This window comes from Podarcis cretensis (assembly GCF_951804945.1).
Source record: "Podarcis cretensis genome assembly, chromosome: 3".
In the NCBI taxonomy this organism is placed as follows: Eukaryota; Metazoa; Chordata; class Lepidosauria; order Squamata; family Lacertidae; genus Podarcis; species Podarcis cretensis.
The window spans coordinates 26391611-26408590 of NC_137172.1; the positions used below are offsets into that span (position 1 = coordinate 26391611).

The following is a 16980-nucleotide window of genomic DNA, read 5'->3' on the forward strand; positions in this document are numbered from 1 at the left end:
TAACCTTAGACTCCCTCAGCCCATTTCTGCTGCAGCTGGAGAACAGCTTCCTGTTGGCCAATTAGCCACACCCATGAAGAGCAAGAACTTTGCTACAGCTGTAATGAGTTTCCTGCAGAAAGCCTATTTATTCTGAGGCCACGATAGGCTGGTGAATGCTAGTCTTAGGCTCCCCAATCTTTCCTCACTAGACCTTAGGACGGCAACATGTTGGAGAAACCAGGTTTGGTAGGTTGGTTAGACTTGTCACTGAAGAGCAAGAAGTCTGCCACAGTTGGATGAGGGTTGTTTCTGGGGGTGCAAGGGAGGGTAGCTGCCACTGCCCCTTTGAGCTGAGGTTAAAGGCACGCTTCATGGGGGGTTGCTTGTGAGCAGGCTTGCTCCTAGGTGAGAGACTAGAATGGATAGGGTGAGATATTATTTCCCCCAGGTACCAAGAGCAAGGTGGAAAGCTGGGGAGCTGCTGTGTGGTGAAAGCATGACTGCAGCTCAGGAGTGGGATTGGTGGGTGTTCCAGCACCTCTTTTTCTAGAAAAACAGCACTAGATGTAAAGAGTACTGCAAGGGTTTGGAAAACCTAGCTATTCAAGTGTCAGTGGAACATGTTGCTATAGCAGCTTAAAATTCACATTTCCAGTTACTTTTGTAGTTTGTAAACTGGTATGCAGAGGGGAGGCACAAACCAATGAAAACCAAGCACTTATCTGGCACAGTGTTCACTGAAGATAGATAAGCCATTTCTAGGCTGTAATGCAAAATTGTGTGTGTGTCCGCATGCGAAAGATATTTTTAAGGAGACAGAAAGCCTGCAACTCATGTGCCATGTGCATATGACCAGGCTGCAATGAAGACAACAGCTATCCCATTACTTCAGAACATGCATGTATTTCAGAGGAGCTGGGTGGCCATGCTTTTCTAAAAGAATGTGGCATGTGAATATAGGTTAAAGCTGAACTCATGGGCCAAATTTATTTGACAGTAAGCTCTACTGAAGCAGACAGGCGTTAATTTCACATATAGGCACTTGCAGGGAGGCATAAGTCTGGATCACCACATCAACAGAGCAAGGGCACCACCTCCAGGCCATTGGAGAATTAAGCTATTTAAATTCTATCCAATGTTTTGGATTAATGAAAGAGATCAAAAGTGGCTTCATACATTCATGGTGTGGAAAAGACAAAGAGGCATACAAGACTATTTACACTTCTGCTTTTAATAACATGTTGCTTCATCCAAAGAGTATTTATGCATCCTGACCTCTGAAGTCCATAGATCTTGCTGCCTGGGATTTATGACCTTCCTTCAGACGTAAGAACTCATGTACAACCATATTTAATGTATAAAACCTCTCATGAGAAATGAGTCTTTAAACAAAAGGCCACCTGTAAATTCTTTTCCTCCAGTCAAATTTTGATATCTACTCCGTTCTGTGCGGATGTCCTGGAACACATTACATACTTGCCTCTTTTTTAACATTTTTCATTAAACAATGTAACATTTCAGAAAACTTTGCAGGGGGAGTAATTCAGCTAATTAGAAGGAACAGATATTGTGCTAGGTGCAACATTATGCTTGTAAAAATCCAACTATTATACACACCTAAATTTAGAGACTCAAAGTGAGGGTTTTTTTCTTCTTCTGATGCAGCAGAATCACTTCCTTAAATCTTATATCCAGTGTTGTGCTATTTGTTAAAATCACATTGTAATCATTAAAAAAAAATCTAGCTAACCACGCCATGAATATTTATATTTAGAACTGGCCTAGCAATGCAACACTAGCAAGCCAAATGCATAAAAATGCAAACTCTAAGGAAAAGAGTTATTCGCACACAACCACACAATTATTTACATTTATTTACATAGAGTTTAAAAGACTATTTTAGCACCTTTTCTAAAACCATCCTACGCAGCTTTTCATCATACACGCCACAAGAAACATCAGCTTAAATGACACTACTGAAAACATCACAGTTCTGTACACAATACACACAAATATTCAGCGCATTCCAAGAAGCTGGCGGCTTTTGAGCTGGTAGTGTTTCTCCAGCTCACAAAGGGCTTGAGCCCGCAGGTTAGCAGCGTAGAGACGCTTCTTCAGATTACAACCTTTTTCTTTCGAGAGGGGGAAATTCTCCAGGCTGTCCTCAGACTGAGCATTTTCTTTGCTTTCGTCACCAAACTGAACCTTCTTTTTTCTCGTAGGAAAGACTGGCAGAGCTTCGTCATCTTTAAAAAAACAGAAAGATGCTTTTCAAATACTTAACTCTCACTCACTGAATATTAGTTTATTCTTTACTCTGGGGGTGGATAACCTCTGGCTCTCTGATGTTGTTGGGACTCCAAACTCCCGCCATTCCGTAATGGCCATTCCATAGAGTTGGAGTCTGACAATGTCTGGTGAGCCAGAGATCAACCACTCCTAGTTCACTTCCTTCCATTTTGAGTTTTCAGCAAAGGTTGCAAGTGTTCATATCCCTCTACAAGGCGAAATTTTGATTACACTGAAGGTTCCACAGTTGCCACACTCCTTGTAGGAAAAAAAATCAATATCACTGCCTTTTGGGGGGGGGAATGTGTGTACCATGCTAGTTACATGGGCAAAGGCGTTCAGTAGTAGTAACAATGATAATAATTACTAGTATTTATACCCCGCACATCTGGCTGGGTTCAGTACTCTTATAGGGCTTATCTGGGAAAATGTGCCTTCTAGACTGTGTACACATTATTGTGAAGGGAAGGATTATCATATAGAGATCTTCTGTGTGTGAAAGACAGAAATAAATCCCGTTTGCCTTAGGAAAGTCAGAATAGGATCTGGGGGGGGGGGGGGGGGAGAGCCAACGGATGAAAAGCCTTGTTTCTTATTTTTAATTCACCTCTGAAGGACAATATTGGTCAATCCACTTTTATTTTATAAAACTGAAGCAATTTGCAAGTATGAACCAGTTTAAAACCATGTCAAATGGGTGCAGCATAAACATGCTTAGTTGAAGAAGCTAAATTTCATGTGTGGCAATTGTTTATACACAGGAAATTGGCAAGTGAGCACTTTTCATCATGCATATATTCTCCTTACAACCACAGTATATAACACTGCTCCTTTACTGAGTTTTAGTGTTATGTGTTTTTATTATATTACACTGCACAGGAGACTACATGTTCCATACAGAAGGGTGGTTTCACTGAATGATTTTACTACATGTTTATGCTCTTCATAGTAACTCAGGCCACATCCACCAATACATTTAAAGCAGTATCAGACCACTTTAACAGTCATGGCTCCCCCCAAAGAATTCTGGGAACTGTAGTTTGTTAAGGATGCTGAGTTGTTAGGCAATCCCTATTCCTCTACCAGAACTCCAATTCTCAAAGTGGTTGACCAATCAATTGTTCCTCCCACAGAACTCTGAAAATTGTAGCTATGGAAGGGGAGCGGGAGGGTCTCCTAACAACTCTTAGCAATATTGCTTGGAGGAAGCCATGACTTTTAAAGTGGCATCATAGTGCTTTAAATGTATGGTGCAGACATGGTCTCAGACTGCATAGCCACATGGTCACAGCCAGCTTGGGAGACAGTTTATGCCAAGAGAATTTGGCCCAAGATTACTTAGCAAATTTTGTAGCTGAGGAGGGATTTGAAAGCAGGTCTCCTTATTCTAAGAGCCAGAAGTCTAGCAACATCTGGAGGTTCCCCATCCTTGATCTAAAAGCAATGATTAATCATGGTATAAGTATCTCAAGCTCAGTCTTCAATTTGGAAGCAGATTTCTTCTCCATTGGTCAAGGGAAGTGTCAGATGTCAGCAATGATGGGCAGCTGCCAATGCCCCATGTCTAAGGAGAGCACCCCACTGCCAATGCGTGGAAGCCTCAGGCCCACCTTCAGCTGTCATCTTCTATTAATGATGCAACAAGGAGAGCCAACATCCACTGACTTCATCCTCTTCTTCTGGGAAACTGAGGGAGAGGTCAGTAATTTGGCAGTTTTGAAGGAGTCTAGACCCTGGAAGTAGCACTGACCCTGCTTATCAACTGATGGACATAACCTAAGATTCTACTGGAAGCAGCAGCAATAATATTTTTATTTGTTCAAGTCATGAGAGAACTGAGGAAAATTGGGCAACGAGAAGAACACAGCTAAAAATCAAAAACAGCCCAACTTTCCTTGAGTTAGGTAAAAGCAGTCTTCTCAATCTATTGCCCTCCAGATGTTTTGAACAACTTATCAGTTGCCAGCAGCATAGTCAGAGATGATGAAGTTATAGTCCAAAACTCCTAATGAACAGCAGGTAGGAGAAGGTCCCAACTCTGAAGATACTGAATACTTGCTCTCATGTCTGTTCCAGAACTTGGGAATGCACTGCCAATCTGTGGCTACACCATTGTATTTGTCTTTATCCCCAGCCAACCAACCCCAAGTGCATGCCATTGTATTGTTTTCTCCCACTCATTCATCCCTTCTCTGACCTACCTTGGACAATGTACCATTTACATTGATAGTGTGGGGATTTCCATATATATATATATATATATATATATATACACACACACACACACACACACACACACACATACAAGCCCACAAAATGTTCAGCTTCAAAACCCATTCACCCGTGGTACGTTAGCCCACTTCAACTGCAGCATATATCTAAAACCTCAAAGTAATCCCTGCACTATATGTCATGGAACCATATCTCGATTTTGGGTACATATTCTAGACAATAGCTAAAGATCAATAATATAGCTGTCTTTACTATGCCTCTTTTTCTGAGGAGTCACTGGGCCTCCTTTGCACATCACAGTAAACCATAGTTAATGGTTTATCATGAGCATGCTGCTCCGTGGCACTTTGCTCCTTGATGCTAGAAAACAGGAGAAACAGATCATGTTCTTTAGCTTAGCATTATGCTAAGACAGACGTTGGTCTGCTTAGCTCCAAGAAACACAGGATTAGTAAGCCAAGAACAAACCTAAACTACAGATCTTGACTTCTTAGGAGTGAAACAAACTAGGATGACTGACTTGAACATAACACTAATCGTGGGATTGTGGAAGTGCAAGTGGAGAGCAGCATGCTCATAGCAAACCATTAACTGTGGTTTACTGTGATTCACAAGCTGGACCATTATCACAAAGAATTGCCTGAATGTAGAAGTAGATATTCAAACAGGCAGACTTGTGTGTTGAACTGTAAACAAATAAAAGGTAAGGCTTGTTTAAGGCTGCTTGTGTTTTGCTAGTCTGTGGCAGCCATTTGCCAGAAACCATGGGCAGGGTGGGGGGTGAGATTAGACAAATAAGAGCATTTTTCTTTCCTTATTTGCCTTTTGCAAGGTTTTAGGGGGCTTTGTTGTCACTTTAGGGTCAGAATTCCATGGCTGGCAACGCTTTAGAATTTCCCCCCCACAAGAATCTATGGCAATCGTTGACCAATTACATGAACACTCACCTAACAAATGATTTCCTGAATACGCATTGTGTTTGGCTAGTGGGACTCTTGTGTATACAGCTTTGCTTACCATGAATGGTGGTAATTTAGCCAAGCAATTTCTCACATCAAAAGTATATTAAAAAGGTAAATAGTGGGCATGCAGAATTAGATTTTTTGCAAGTAAAGGGGGATTCTTATCTTAAAAGAGCCCACTAGTCAGGCCTCCTTTACAATAGTTTTGAATAGACTTTAATACCTCATTGTAAGGCACTGTAGATTACCTTTTTGATGCAGCTTAACTGCAATGCTTTCAGATTTCTTTGGCCACAGGAGATGTGAAGGCCCAGAATATACTGGGCAAATTCAGAAAGCCCACCTTTCAAGGACTTTCAATACCCCCAACCAAAAATTACATATTTTAATGATAAGCAAAACCATACATAACATAGAATACAGCCTGCATATGGAACAATAAAAGGCTACTATATGCAAGAGCTGTATTATTACAGGACAGCATCCAGCTAGGTAATATTCTGAATGTACTCCCTGAAATCAATGGACTTTGGTTACTTAAAGTCCATTAGTTTCAAAGGGGCATCACCCAGATAATGCAATTGTTAAATTATTACTCAAGTCAAGTGGGTTTGCCCAGTGAAGCAGGTCCCTTAGAACAGTGTTCCCCAACCTTGGGTCTCCAGCTGTTTTCGGACTGCAATTCCCATCATCCCTGACCACTGGTCTTGTTAGCAAGGGATGATGGGAGTTGTAGTCCAAAAACAGCTGGAGACCCAAGGTTAGGGAACACTGCCTTAGAACACAGAGCTGGGGTGGAAAAATATCAGTTGCAAACACAGTGGCTTTTTTTGCAGAAGCTTCATTTTGATTCGAAGACTACAAAGAAGATCACTTCCTGAGGATGCTTTAATATCACACCATTCCTTTTTGATAAGTCAGATAAATAAGAATTCTATCATCATTTAAGTTTGTGGTGATTAGCGAAGACTTGTCTGTGATTTTGAAGCAAAAGCCATTATCCACAAAGAAAAATAGTATTTTAAAGAGGCTACATTATTTGTTGGATTTCTTTACTAGGACTATTGCTCAAACAGCAACATACTAGAATTTGGGTTTTGCATTGACTAGACACCCCTTGGCAGTTACTCTGGTAGGCTTCTGGAAGTCCACACAGCTAGCTACATGGAGTTTTAGGCTTCTGTTTATTATAAATGAGCCCACTCATGCTGCCTGACAAACAGCTTTTGAAATGAAGAGGTGGGGTCCCAAAGAAAAGTCAAGTTTAAAGGGAAAAAAATCAAGCTGCATCAGTTCATGGTATCCCAGGCTATATTCCTAGAAAACAGCATAGAACCTAGAATTGCAGTGTTTTAAAGCAAGATATATAAAAATTGACTAGGCTACAATCAAAGAAAAGCTACCTGTATTTTGGCTGCTTTTGAATGAGGCTTAAATCCCCATCTAGTCTGAATATGCATTAGGATGTACAGCCCATGCTACATGGCCTCCAAGAACAAAAACCTACTAACTAGTAAGTCACCTTCATATAAACCCCAAGTTAGCCTAAATTAGCCTCTTTGCACATCCATTTACAAAATGGTAAGTTAAAATATGTTTTATTTCAGGATTAATTTTAGAGTTCAAGTAAGCCAAAATTGGCTCCAAGTCGTAAACATGTAAGAAGACAGAGGTATAATGCACACAAATAGATCTGGCACTAGAAAGTGACAGCTGAATTGTAGAAAATATTCACTGAAGTCATGATGCCTCCCATCTTGGGTAGCAGTGGTTATCTAAACTAGGCTTAGCAGTTAAATAGAGGCAAAGAGAAGCAGAGAGATTTAGGTTGTCCAACTCTTCATTTGTCTGAGTGGCAAAGATGTCAAACACCTCTGCCCCTGACCAAACCTTCAAGGAATTCACAGTATACAGCATTTCAGAAGCCTCCTCTTAAAGTCATGGTTTACCATACAGATGAGGAGCATCAACAGGTTCAAGTATCCAGCATTTACTACTGGCAAAGGGAAGTACCACCACAGTGGGCATCCAATCTAGCCCCTTCATACACATATTAAGCCCATCCTAAGCTGCCACGGTATTAAAACATACTGGAGCTGCCAGGAAAGCTGACTTAATATCCACCATAGAAGGAGCGTTACTAGAGAGGTCACTAGTACTAAGGCTGGTAGCATCTGGGGATTCCGGGTTTAGCAGTCCGTTAAGAGCTTCCAACATCTTCTCCTACCTGGGCATGTCGCTGGCTGCAATAGCTTCTGGTCCTTGAATAAGTTGTAATTCTTCACCATGTTCTCAGCCCTGTTTAGAAAGGAGCTGGTTAATAAAAGAAAAGCCCTTTTCAAAACAAGACACTTTTAGACATTTTAAAACCAACCTAGCCAGTTTTTCTTCTGCCAGTCTCTCCCGAACACACAGTTCCCGCTCTCTCTCTGGAACAAAAGACAAGCCATGTTATCCAATTGCAAACAGTGTGCACCTATGACAGCTTTTTATTCTGACCAGTAAATGGCCCATGGGGAAAGCAGCATGCAACCTGCATAGTTTAGACACCATGGTTGCACCATGAAACTATTAGTTGAATATATCATCTATTCAGGTGCATACCAAGTTACATATGACTTGACCCTCATTCACTCCTAATGTGCTGCCACATCACGCATGCAAGAAATGTGGGGGGTTGCAGGTGGTGCTGTGGTCTAAACCACTGAGCCTCTTGGGCTTGCCAATTACAAGGTCAGCAGTTCGAATTTGCAAGGCGGGGGGAGCTCCCGCTGCTCTATCACAGTTCCTGCCAACCTAACAGTTTGAAAGCATACCAGTGCAAGTAAATAGGTACTGCTGCACTGGGAAGGTAAACAGTGTTTCCGTGCGCCCTGGCTTCTGTCGTGGTGTCTTGTTGCACCAGAAGTGGTTTAGCCATGCTGGCCACATGACCCGGAAAGCTGTCTGTGGACACTGGCTCTCTCGGCCTGAAAGCGGAGATGAGCGCTGCACCCCAGTCGAATTCAACTGGACTTAACCATCCAGGGGTCCTTTACCTTGCAAGAACTGTATTAACGTTTCCTTCATGTCACCGAAAGAATGCATCCCACTCCCCATTGAAGACACTTCTGGAGCAGGAATCCAAATCCCCACATCCCATTGCTGCATTAGTTCTTACGTTCTAGCCGGTGTTCTCTCTCTTTTATGGCTCGCTCCCTCTCTTGTAGCTGCTGCTCTTTCAGTTTCAGCTCATTCACTGGAGTTCCGGAAAGTCTTTCTACTTTATCTTGCTCTCCTGATCGTCGCCCTCTTCTCTCCAAGTTTCTCCCTTGCTCCTCCAATACAAGGTTGGCTATCAGGGGGTTCTGCAGAATTTCTTCAACTGAAGGCCGACAGTAATCCTTGAAATCAGGGAGACTTATTATAGTCACTGTGCAGAAATGTTACGTTTAAAAAGCCATTACAAGTTTTTTTTTCCCAGGGAGCAGAACATTTGGGGATCAAATTATGTATACAGTACAGTGGTGCCCCGCAAGACGAATGCCTCGCAAGACGAAAAACTCGCTAGACGAAAGGGTTTTCCGTTTTTCAAGGTGCTTTGCAAGACAAATTTCCCTATGGGCTTGCTTCGCAAGATGAAAACGTCTTGCGGGTTTGCTTTCTTTTTCGTAAAACCGTTAATACCCGGGGAATCCGCGCTCCGCAAGACGAAAAAATCGCAAGACAAAGCAACTCGTGGAACGAATTAATTTCGTCTTGCGAGGCACCACTGTACTTGTCTGGATTGGGATTGACTGCAGCCACCTCTGCTGCATCAAAAACTAATATGGAAGGGTCATAAACACTTCCTTCTTGGGGGATATGATAGGCAATAGGCCAGGAATGAGGGCAGAAGCTTCCACCAGCAGCTCGTTGGACACCACCCTTTGTACCCTTGAGAAATCACCCTTACCTTTAGGTGCAGCATCTTTGTGATGAGTTCATTCAGCTGATCTGAATAACGGTATGGGATCCGTCTGAACTTCCCTTCCCTTATCTTTTCTGCCAACTCTTTTTGGTTAAAGGCTGTGAATGGAGGCCTAGAAAGAGTGAACAAACATGCTCTTCCACTTCATCCCAGCATCAACTTGAAATGAATTCTTATTTATTTGTTCTTTCTAGAATGTTTTGGTGCCCATGTTTTGATTTAGTTGCTTCTTCTCAAGAGCATGGCTATACTGTGAAATGAATTTAAATGCTGCCAAATGCCTGCCTAGAAACTTTTGGCTGGTACTATACTTACGACAACGCACACAACTCGTAGAGAAGACATCCTAAAGACCAGATGTCAGATTTCTCATTGTAGGACATGCGATTTATTTGTTCCTAACGGGGGGAAACAGAATATATTAGTACAGAATATATTAATAATTAGTTTCCAAATTAGATGAAATGTGGCCACAAAATTGGTTACCAGTATGCATTCTGGAGTATTACTTAGGAGTTAAGCATTAAAAAACACATAGTAAGTAGCATTCCATGATGGCAATAACACTTTTAGTGCTAACTCATACTTGCTGCTTACTGTATTTTAGGACTGTCAACTTGTCCACCTTTTGACTTGACTGTGTCAATATAACATTGAAAGAGGAATGTCATATTGGAATTCAAACCTGTCTCCAGCAGTTGGTGTTAAGAGGGTTAAGGTTTGCTTTTCTTAGTGAAATTTATCATTATTTTTTTCCCTTTTCTATATTCATAAAATTAATAACAACGAATGATTCGAAACCGATTAAACTGAGCAGTTTCTAAGCTGCATTTCACTCAAGACTCCCCTTAGAAAGCATATATTAGTATGTTAACATTTAAATATTAAGAAAAGATTGAAGGCTCCAAAATCTGCTAAGGAAGCACATGCAATTAAATTTCCATGACTATGAGTTGACATGTTTTAAGCCCCCTGTTGATTTTAAGTAGGTTTTGCATTTTTTAAAATTACCTGCTTTTAACTTTTCTTATGGACAATTCCAGTGTTGTTCTATTATTTGTAAACTACACAGTTTTTTATGATCAAGCTGTATATAAATATTGTAAAACAATTGTGTCAATATTTACAAGTTTTACCATAATTTTCAAGCTAAACACAACATTTAAACCAGTGTAATTTATTTAATTCTTCTCTATTAAATATTTCAGTTATTATTTCTGCTATTTGAAAGATATTTTGGAGATATTTTATACAGTTTGCAGCATGGCAAACTTTCACTTGTATTTAGAAATCAAAACAAAGCATGCTATATTAGATACCAATTAATTTAAGGAACTGCTGCTGAAAGGTAAGTTAGACCTGGCAATCACAAAGTAAAAATGCTCAAAATCTAAAGCAGTTGCTTTCATCTTGGGACACTTACTGGAGACATATAATATGGTGTGCCAACAAATGTTTTTGCAAAACTGGTATCATGGTGAAGTATCCTGGCCAGGCCAAAGTCACCAAGCTTCACATTCTTCTTGCCATCCAGGAAGATATTTGCTGGCTTTAGGTCCCGATGAAGCACAGTGTGGCCTCCATCACTCCGCCTGTGACACTCCTTCAAAGCCAAGGTCAGCTGGGTGAGGACACGAAGGACAAAGTTTTCTTCCACATAATGTCTTTTGAAAGAAGAAACAACTGGTTATTTTGAGTACCTTTAAGCCAAAATCCATTCTCTCTCTCAGCCCATTTTCAAACATTACACATTACTCTATGCAGATAGAATAGGGGTGAAGCTAAGTAGCTTGAGTCCCAGGAGCCAAAACTGCACCCCCATTCAACAGGTGTTCCCCAAGTGCAACAATTTTCCCATACTGTAGAAGTGAATGGTTGCCATTCATTTCTTTGGATAATGTGTTTTGGATATATGTGTTTTGGTCACAAGCATACATGAAAGTAACTGAAAGCTAACTATAATCCCCTGAAAGAATCCCACAAATATTGCCTTGTCTTATTATCTAAATCCCATTTGTCCTTGGTATTATCTCCCTGCTCCCTTGTCCTTTCTGAGGCAGCAATTTCCCAATTATGCTAACAGTGAAGAAAAAAACAGGAGACACTCTTGTTTCTCATTGCCACATTGCTGAACCTCTGAAGACCTCCAGTACACAGAGCATTTGGAAGAGAGACAGTCTTATCTAAATCTGCATGCATGCCAGACAAGGAATCTCTCCTGCTGGTCATTATCTTATTCAAACTTCCACACAAGTGAGAAAAATCCCCGCCTCTTTCCCCAAGTCCAAGAGGCAGACTCTTGTCTCACTTGCACAGCAGTTTAGAGTAGATCAGAATCTAAAGTTGCTGTTTATCTTCTACAAACCTGCATCCAAGAGAGGCATGGCTGCTGCTCCAGGCCCTCTGACAAAGAATTTGGGAGACAGCTTTTTCTAATATTACTCATCCAAGCATGGATCGGTTAAAACTGCAGGTTTTGTTTTTATTTTCCCAATGCCAAACTGTAGCTATCTCAAAGAGTTTAAGTATAAAGGATATTCTATCTCTGGGCAACTACTTGAAAGCCCCCACAATCATTTCATTACTTGCTAGCAGACTAAACTTTTCACCAGTTTTTTTTAAACACAGGAAAATGCAGCGCCAAAACAGAAGGATTCCAGCTCAAGACATTAGACATTTTATTTAATTTTATAAAGCCAAGTGTAAGACATTCCAACTTTTAGGCTATTTTACAGAGGGACATGGGTTCCTTATGAGCAAACTGTAAATTGTATTTTTTAAGTCTTAAGTCAAAGATTTTGATGCATTTCAAATTTAGTATATCATGTTGTGTACGATTATCACACCAGTATTGTAGTGTTCACTACTGACAAGGGTGATATCCACGACTAAGGCCTCTCTCACTGTATATTTCTTTAATTGCCAGGTCATTTATTTAGAACACCCAATTTAATGTTTTAAAATGCACAGGACATTGTCCTCATTTCCTTGATACTCTCTTGTAGATTTCCTATTCTAAAGGGGGAAAAAACAAACTGAAGTAATAAAAAATAAATAAAAGAATCCACAGGAATATTCCTCTAGAGGATTACAGGGAATAAAGACAACATTTACTAAGTATGTAATTACTTAGGAAAGTGTGTGTGCATGTCCAAGCAAACTGTCATTTTCCCACAAGCAGGAAGTTTGTGTAGTAAATAATCTTAGTTTGAAACCCTGCAATGGGGTGAGCTCCCGTTGCTCAGTCCCTGCTCCTGCCAACCTAGCAGTTTGAAAGCACGTCAAATTGCAAATAGATAAATAGGTACCGCTCCAGCGGCAAGGTAAACAGCGTTTCCGTGCGCTGCTTTGGTTTGCCAGAAGTGGCTTAGTCATGCTGGCCACATGACCCGGAAGCTGTACACCAGCTCCCTCGGCCAGTAAAGTGAGATGTGCGCCGCAACCCCAGAGTTGTCCACGACTGGACCTAACAGTCAGGGGTCCCTTTACCTTTTTAAAGCAAACTACTTGGTTGCCTGTATGGGTTAACATCTTGCCAAGTGGAAAATAAAATTTCATCAGTGTGGTAAAAATTGGCATCTCTGCTCAGCAATAATCTTGCACCCTCAATGACAGTTGGCTCCAAAATTAAAACTCAAAATTTCTGGTTGCTGGCTTAAAATACCTGTGACCTCTCATAACTAATTTAATAACCTACAGCACAAGATAATGTCATGATAATCCAGAAGTTTTTTACATACCTTTCTTTTGTACATTTTGCAATCAGAGTTGCCAGGTCTCCACCTTCACAGTATTCCATCACAATATAAAGTGTTGTATTTGTCCTGTCAATTATACGGTCATAATACCGGACAATATTTGGATGTTTTAGTTCACGAAGCAAGTTCACTTCAGAAACAAGCATTTGTTTTTCAGATTCTGTCATAGAACCATAGTCAAGTTCTTTCCAGACCAAGACCTGAAAAAAAGCAGCAAAAAAGCAGCAAGACAATAAACATACAAAAAGCTTATCAACAATACAACAATTTTAAAAGCTCAGTGGACTAGCATCTTACTTTAAACCAATATAAATCTCACCCCCACACCCAACAGCAGCAAACCTGACCTCATCTCTCCACTGCTTCCACAGCAAGAGATTCACACCTCATTTTATTAGTGCAAGGATCACTTGTGGTAGCTTTGTAATTTGAGATTTTGCTCATGGTAAATCTTCCCATGCCAAACATACTAATAAACAAAAGCTGCAACTTCCTTCTAAACATCTAGCCAACCTAATGCACAACTGCAGAATTAAGAGCACAACACAGTACAATGTTCTAATGAGGTTGGGGAATCCTTTCATGTGCCAGAACCACTTTTGCTAGCATATGTATATGGTGTCTCAGGTCCCATGCCCAGAAGTCCAGGTAGAAAAAAAAGACTGTTTCTGAAGCAGAGATGCAGCAACTAAGACCTTAGTCCAGTTCCTGCACAAGAGCATTAGAAGTCAGAGACCACATTGCTTCCAGCAGAAGGAAACATCCAGAAACCCCACAATAGCAACTAACAATCAAGGAAAATAAAGTAGTGAGCTATAGAGCCACCTCTACTTCAGGGAGCATCCCTAGAAAGCAGGATCTTGTCCCTCTTCACCTCACCCACAAATACAAAGACTGGGGCCACACATTTGGCTTTTAGGGGTGGGAGGCATGAAAGAAAAAAAATACCAGGAACACAGCCTGCATAGAAGGCCTGTGTTGTGGTGCAGTAGTAAAAACAGGAAAGGGGGGGCTGAAGCTCAGAGAAATTTTTTTTGCACCAGGGCTGAGCTGTAACACTGAAGTCTGTTTCTGATTCCAAGCTTTGTTTTGCATCAAGCTTGCTTTGGTGGTATCCCTATGCATATGTTTTAAGACAGGGATAGTGAATTTGTGGCCTTCAGCTTTTCTTAGACTCCAGCTGCCTTCAGCTGCAGGCTACATGACCATTGATAAGGCTATCAGTTCATCACAATGGCTGCATGCCACCTTCAGTGCCAGAGACAGCATATCTCTGAATACCAGTCACTGGGGAACAATAGCAGGAGTGGCTTCCCTGAGGCATCCCACTGGCCACTATGAGAGAAGGACACTGGATGAAACCCCCAGCAGAAAAAGGAGTAGTCGGAGGAACTGCAGAGCAGATAAAACTTCTTCCTGCACTGTATTTGCTGCTCCTACTGCTATGTTTGCATGAGAGAGCTGCTGGACCATTCTTGGAAAACGATACCCCTGCTTTAATTTACAGCAGTTGGCCTTGACACTGAAATTCTGGGTGTAAGTAGAGACCTATCTGATGACATATAACGAAATAAATTAATCATCATCATCAGTGTTTTTTTCTGGGGGGGCCGCAGGGCTACGCATACCCCTAAACATTTTGTGAATCTTTGTACTTTTGTCCATTTACTGCATCTCTTTTTCCCGATTTGAACTATAAAATGGTGATTTTCTTGAGTCAAAATGAGAGTACCCCTAAACATTTTTTTTTTAAGGAAAAAGCACTGATAATAACACTAATAATATAATATGGCCTTATCCAGTAGGGCTCTTCTCATGCTCAGAGAGAATCATGGGAATTGTAACACAACAACATCTGGGGAAGCACAGCGTTCCCACCCCTGGCCTAGGCCCTGCCCTTCCGCATGGCTTCAGAAGGGCTCCCACAATCCTCCGGGTTTCCCACAATCCTCCGGGGCGCCCCCCCCCCCGCTGGCAGCCTCTACTCACCTTGCCGTCCGACCTCCGCCGCACCTTCTGGCACCTGCCGTAGGAACCGGCGCCGATAGTGAGAAGCACCTCGTAGTCCTCCGGGCGGCTCGGCATCGCTCCGCGCTCCGCGGCGGCCTACGACCCAAAGACAGCGGAACACGCAGCCGTCCCCCAGCGCAAAAGACGTTTAAAAGACGCCGCGCCTGCCGCCGATTGGTCTGCCGCCGCCCACGCCCGCCCGCCCGCCCGCCCTCTTTCCAATTGGCTCGCGCGGCTGCTGAGGTCACGTGACTCCCAACGGCTGCTCCTCTGCCCGGTCGCTAGGCAACCGCATCTGCCGCTCGAGGGCGGCGCGAGAAAACTTGGGGCTGAGGTATTTTGGGTACGCCGCTTGGGCACGCGGCGGAAGCGGATCCCAAGTTGCGCTTTGATCGTGCCCTGTCAGTCAAAAGACGTCATCAGGCAGGCGACGAGAATGTATTTTTACCAAACCGCACAAACCCAAGAGTTGCACATAAGTCATTACAGTACTTCTGGTTCCATATCGCAGGCATTCGGCTCTTCGGGTGACCTAGTCGCTACCAGGGACAGGATGGAATATAACTATATATTTATCATACTCCGAGTAGACCCACTCAAATGAATGAGAATGTCTGCTAATTTCAGTGGAGCTACTCTGAGCAGGACCCTAAAGACCCAGGGAAGGAGAAACCCTTTTATTTTTGAATGACACTCTTAGCCTCTCATGGAAAGGCAAAATCAAGTGCATATAGCAGAACATAAGAACTGAGTCAGGGTAAAGTGGACAGTGGGAGTTTATGAATCACTGTATCTTTGTATATTCTGCCACCCCTCGCTTTCTCTCCCTCCACCATCCACATTTGCCTTTGGGGTGAATATAAACTCTTAAATAATTATAATGATCTGTCGTTTATTGTTCCTTCCCATCACACTTCCTTTCCATTTTTAAATTGTTTACGGTCTTCCTTGCATTAGCCAAAAGAGATATTCCCATTTTCCGGATAGGGGAATGAAGGCTGGGAGAGAGTCTCATGCTCCACCAACTGTGTCACGGCTTTGCAATTTGTCCACAATCAGACACAACACTGTTCATGAGACTGAAAATGGCTTTTAATTCCCAATTTCAGCTCCTAATTTCTTACGGAATTCATAAGAAATTAGCAGCTAAAGTTTTGCATTTAAGCAGACCTGGCTTAGATGCAAAGCTTAGAATTGCAGAAAGAAGAGAGACAGTGCACTGGGAAACAAACCAAGAATTTGGCAGTTTGCTTCTAAGTGGTTACATCTCTGAAGACTCTTTGCACTTTTTGGTATCATTGCAATCATCAGAGGATGGGATTTTAGCCACTTAACCTTGGATTGCTGCTAATATACTATGGTAGGTTTTCAATCATTGCAAGTTGATGTCCCAAAAGTAACTCGTGGTATATATCCTGCAAAGGGGGCACAAGAATGTTCTATTGGGGAATATTTGGGAGTGGTCTGTAAGGTGGTTTGGTCATACTGACTTCCGTCAAACAGATTTACTGTATTTACTCGAGTCTAATGCGCCATCAAATCTAATGCGCATCTCAGCTTTCAGAACTTTGAAACAAACAAACAAAATTACTTGCTGGCCATCGAATCTAATGCACACCTTAATTTTCACAACATAATTTGGCCAGAAAAAGTGAGCATTAGATGTGAGTAAATACGGTAAATGCAATCACTTTGGGACTTAATTAATTGTGAATTGAGGTGAAAATCTGAAAAACCGATCTCTTGAAAAATAATGTTAATGAAACCTTTTCTGGTTTAATATTGGATGCTGTGCTAC

The 16980-nt window shown here is 41.8% G+C and overlaps 1 protein-coding gene across 1 annotated transcript; it reads right to left on the bottom strand.

The window, feature by feature from the left end:
• Positions 1 to 1197: 1197 nt before the first annotated feature.
• On the bottom strand, positions 1198 to 15388 carry NEK2 (NIMA related kinase 2). The gene is made up of 9 exons (XM_079968853.1): positions 15162 to 15388; positions 13155 to 13372; positions 10838 to 11078; positions 9730 to 9812; positions 9400 to 9526; positions 8626 to 8848; positions 7840 to 7894; positions 7693 to 7763; positions 1198 to 2228 (listed from the first exon to the last, which is right to left on the bottom strand). Exons 1-9 carry the CDS (start codon positions 15255 to 15257, stop codon positions 1999 to 2001), a joined length of 1344 nt encoding a protein of 447 aa, XP_079824979.1. The 5' UTR covers positions 15258 to 15388; the 3' UTR covers positions 1198 to 1998.
• Positions 15389 to 16980: the final 1592 nt, after the last annotated feature.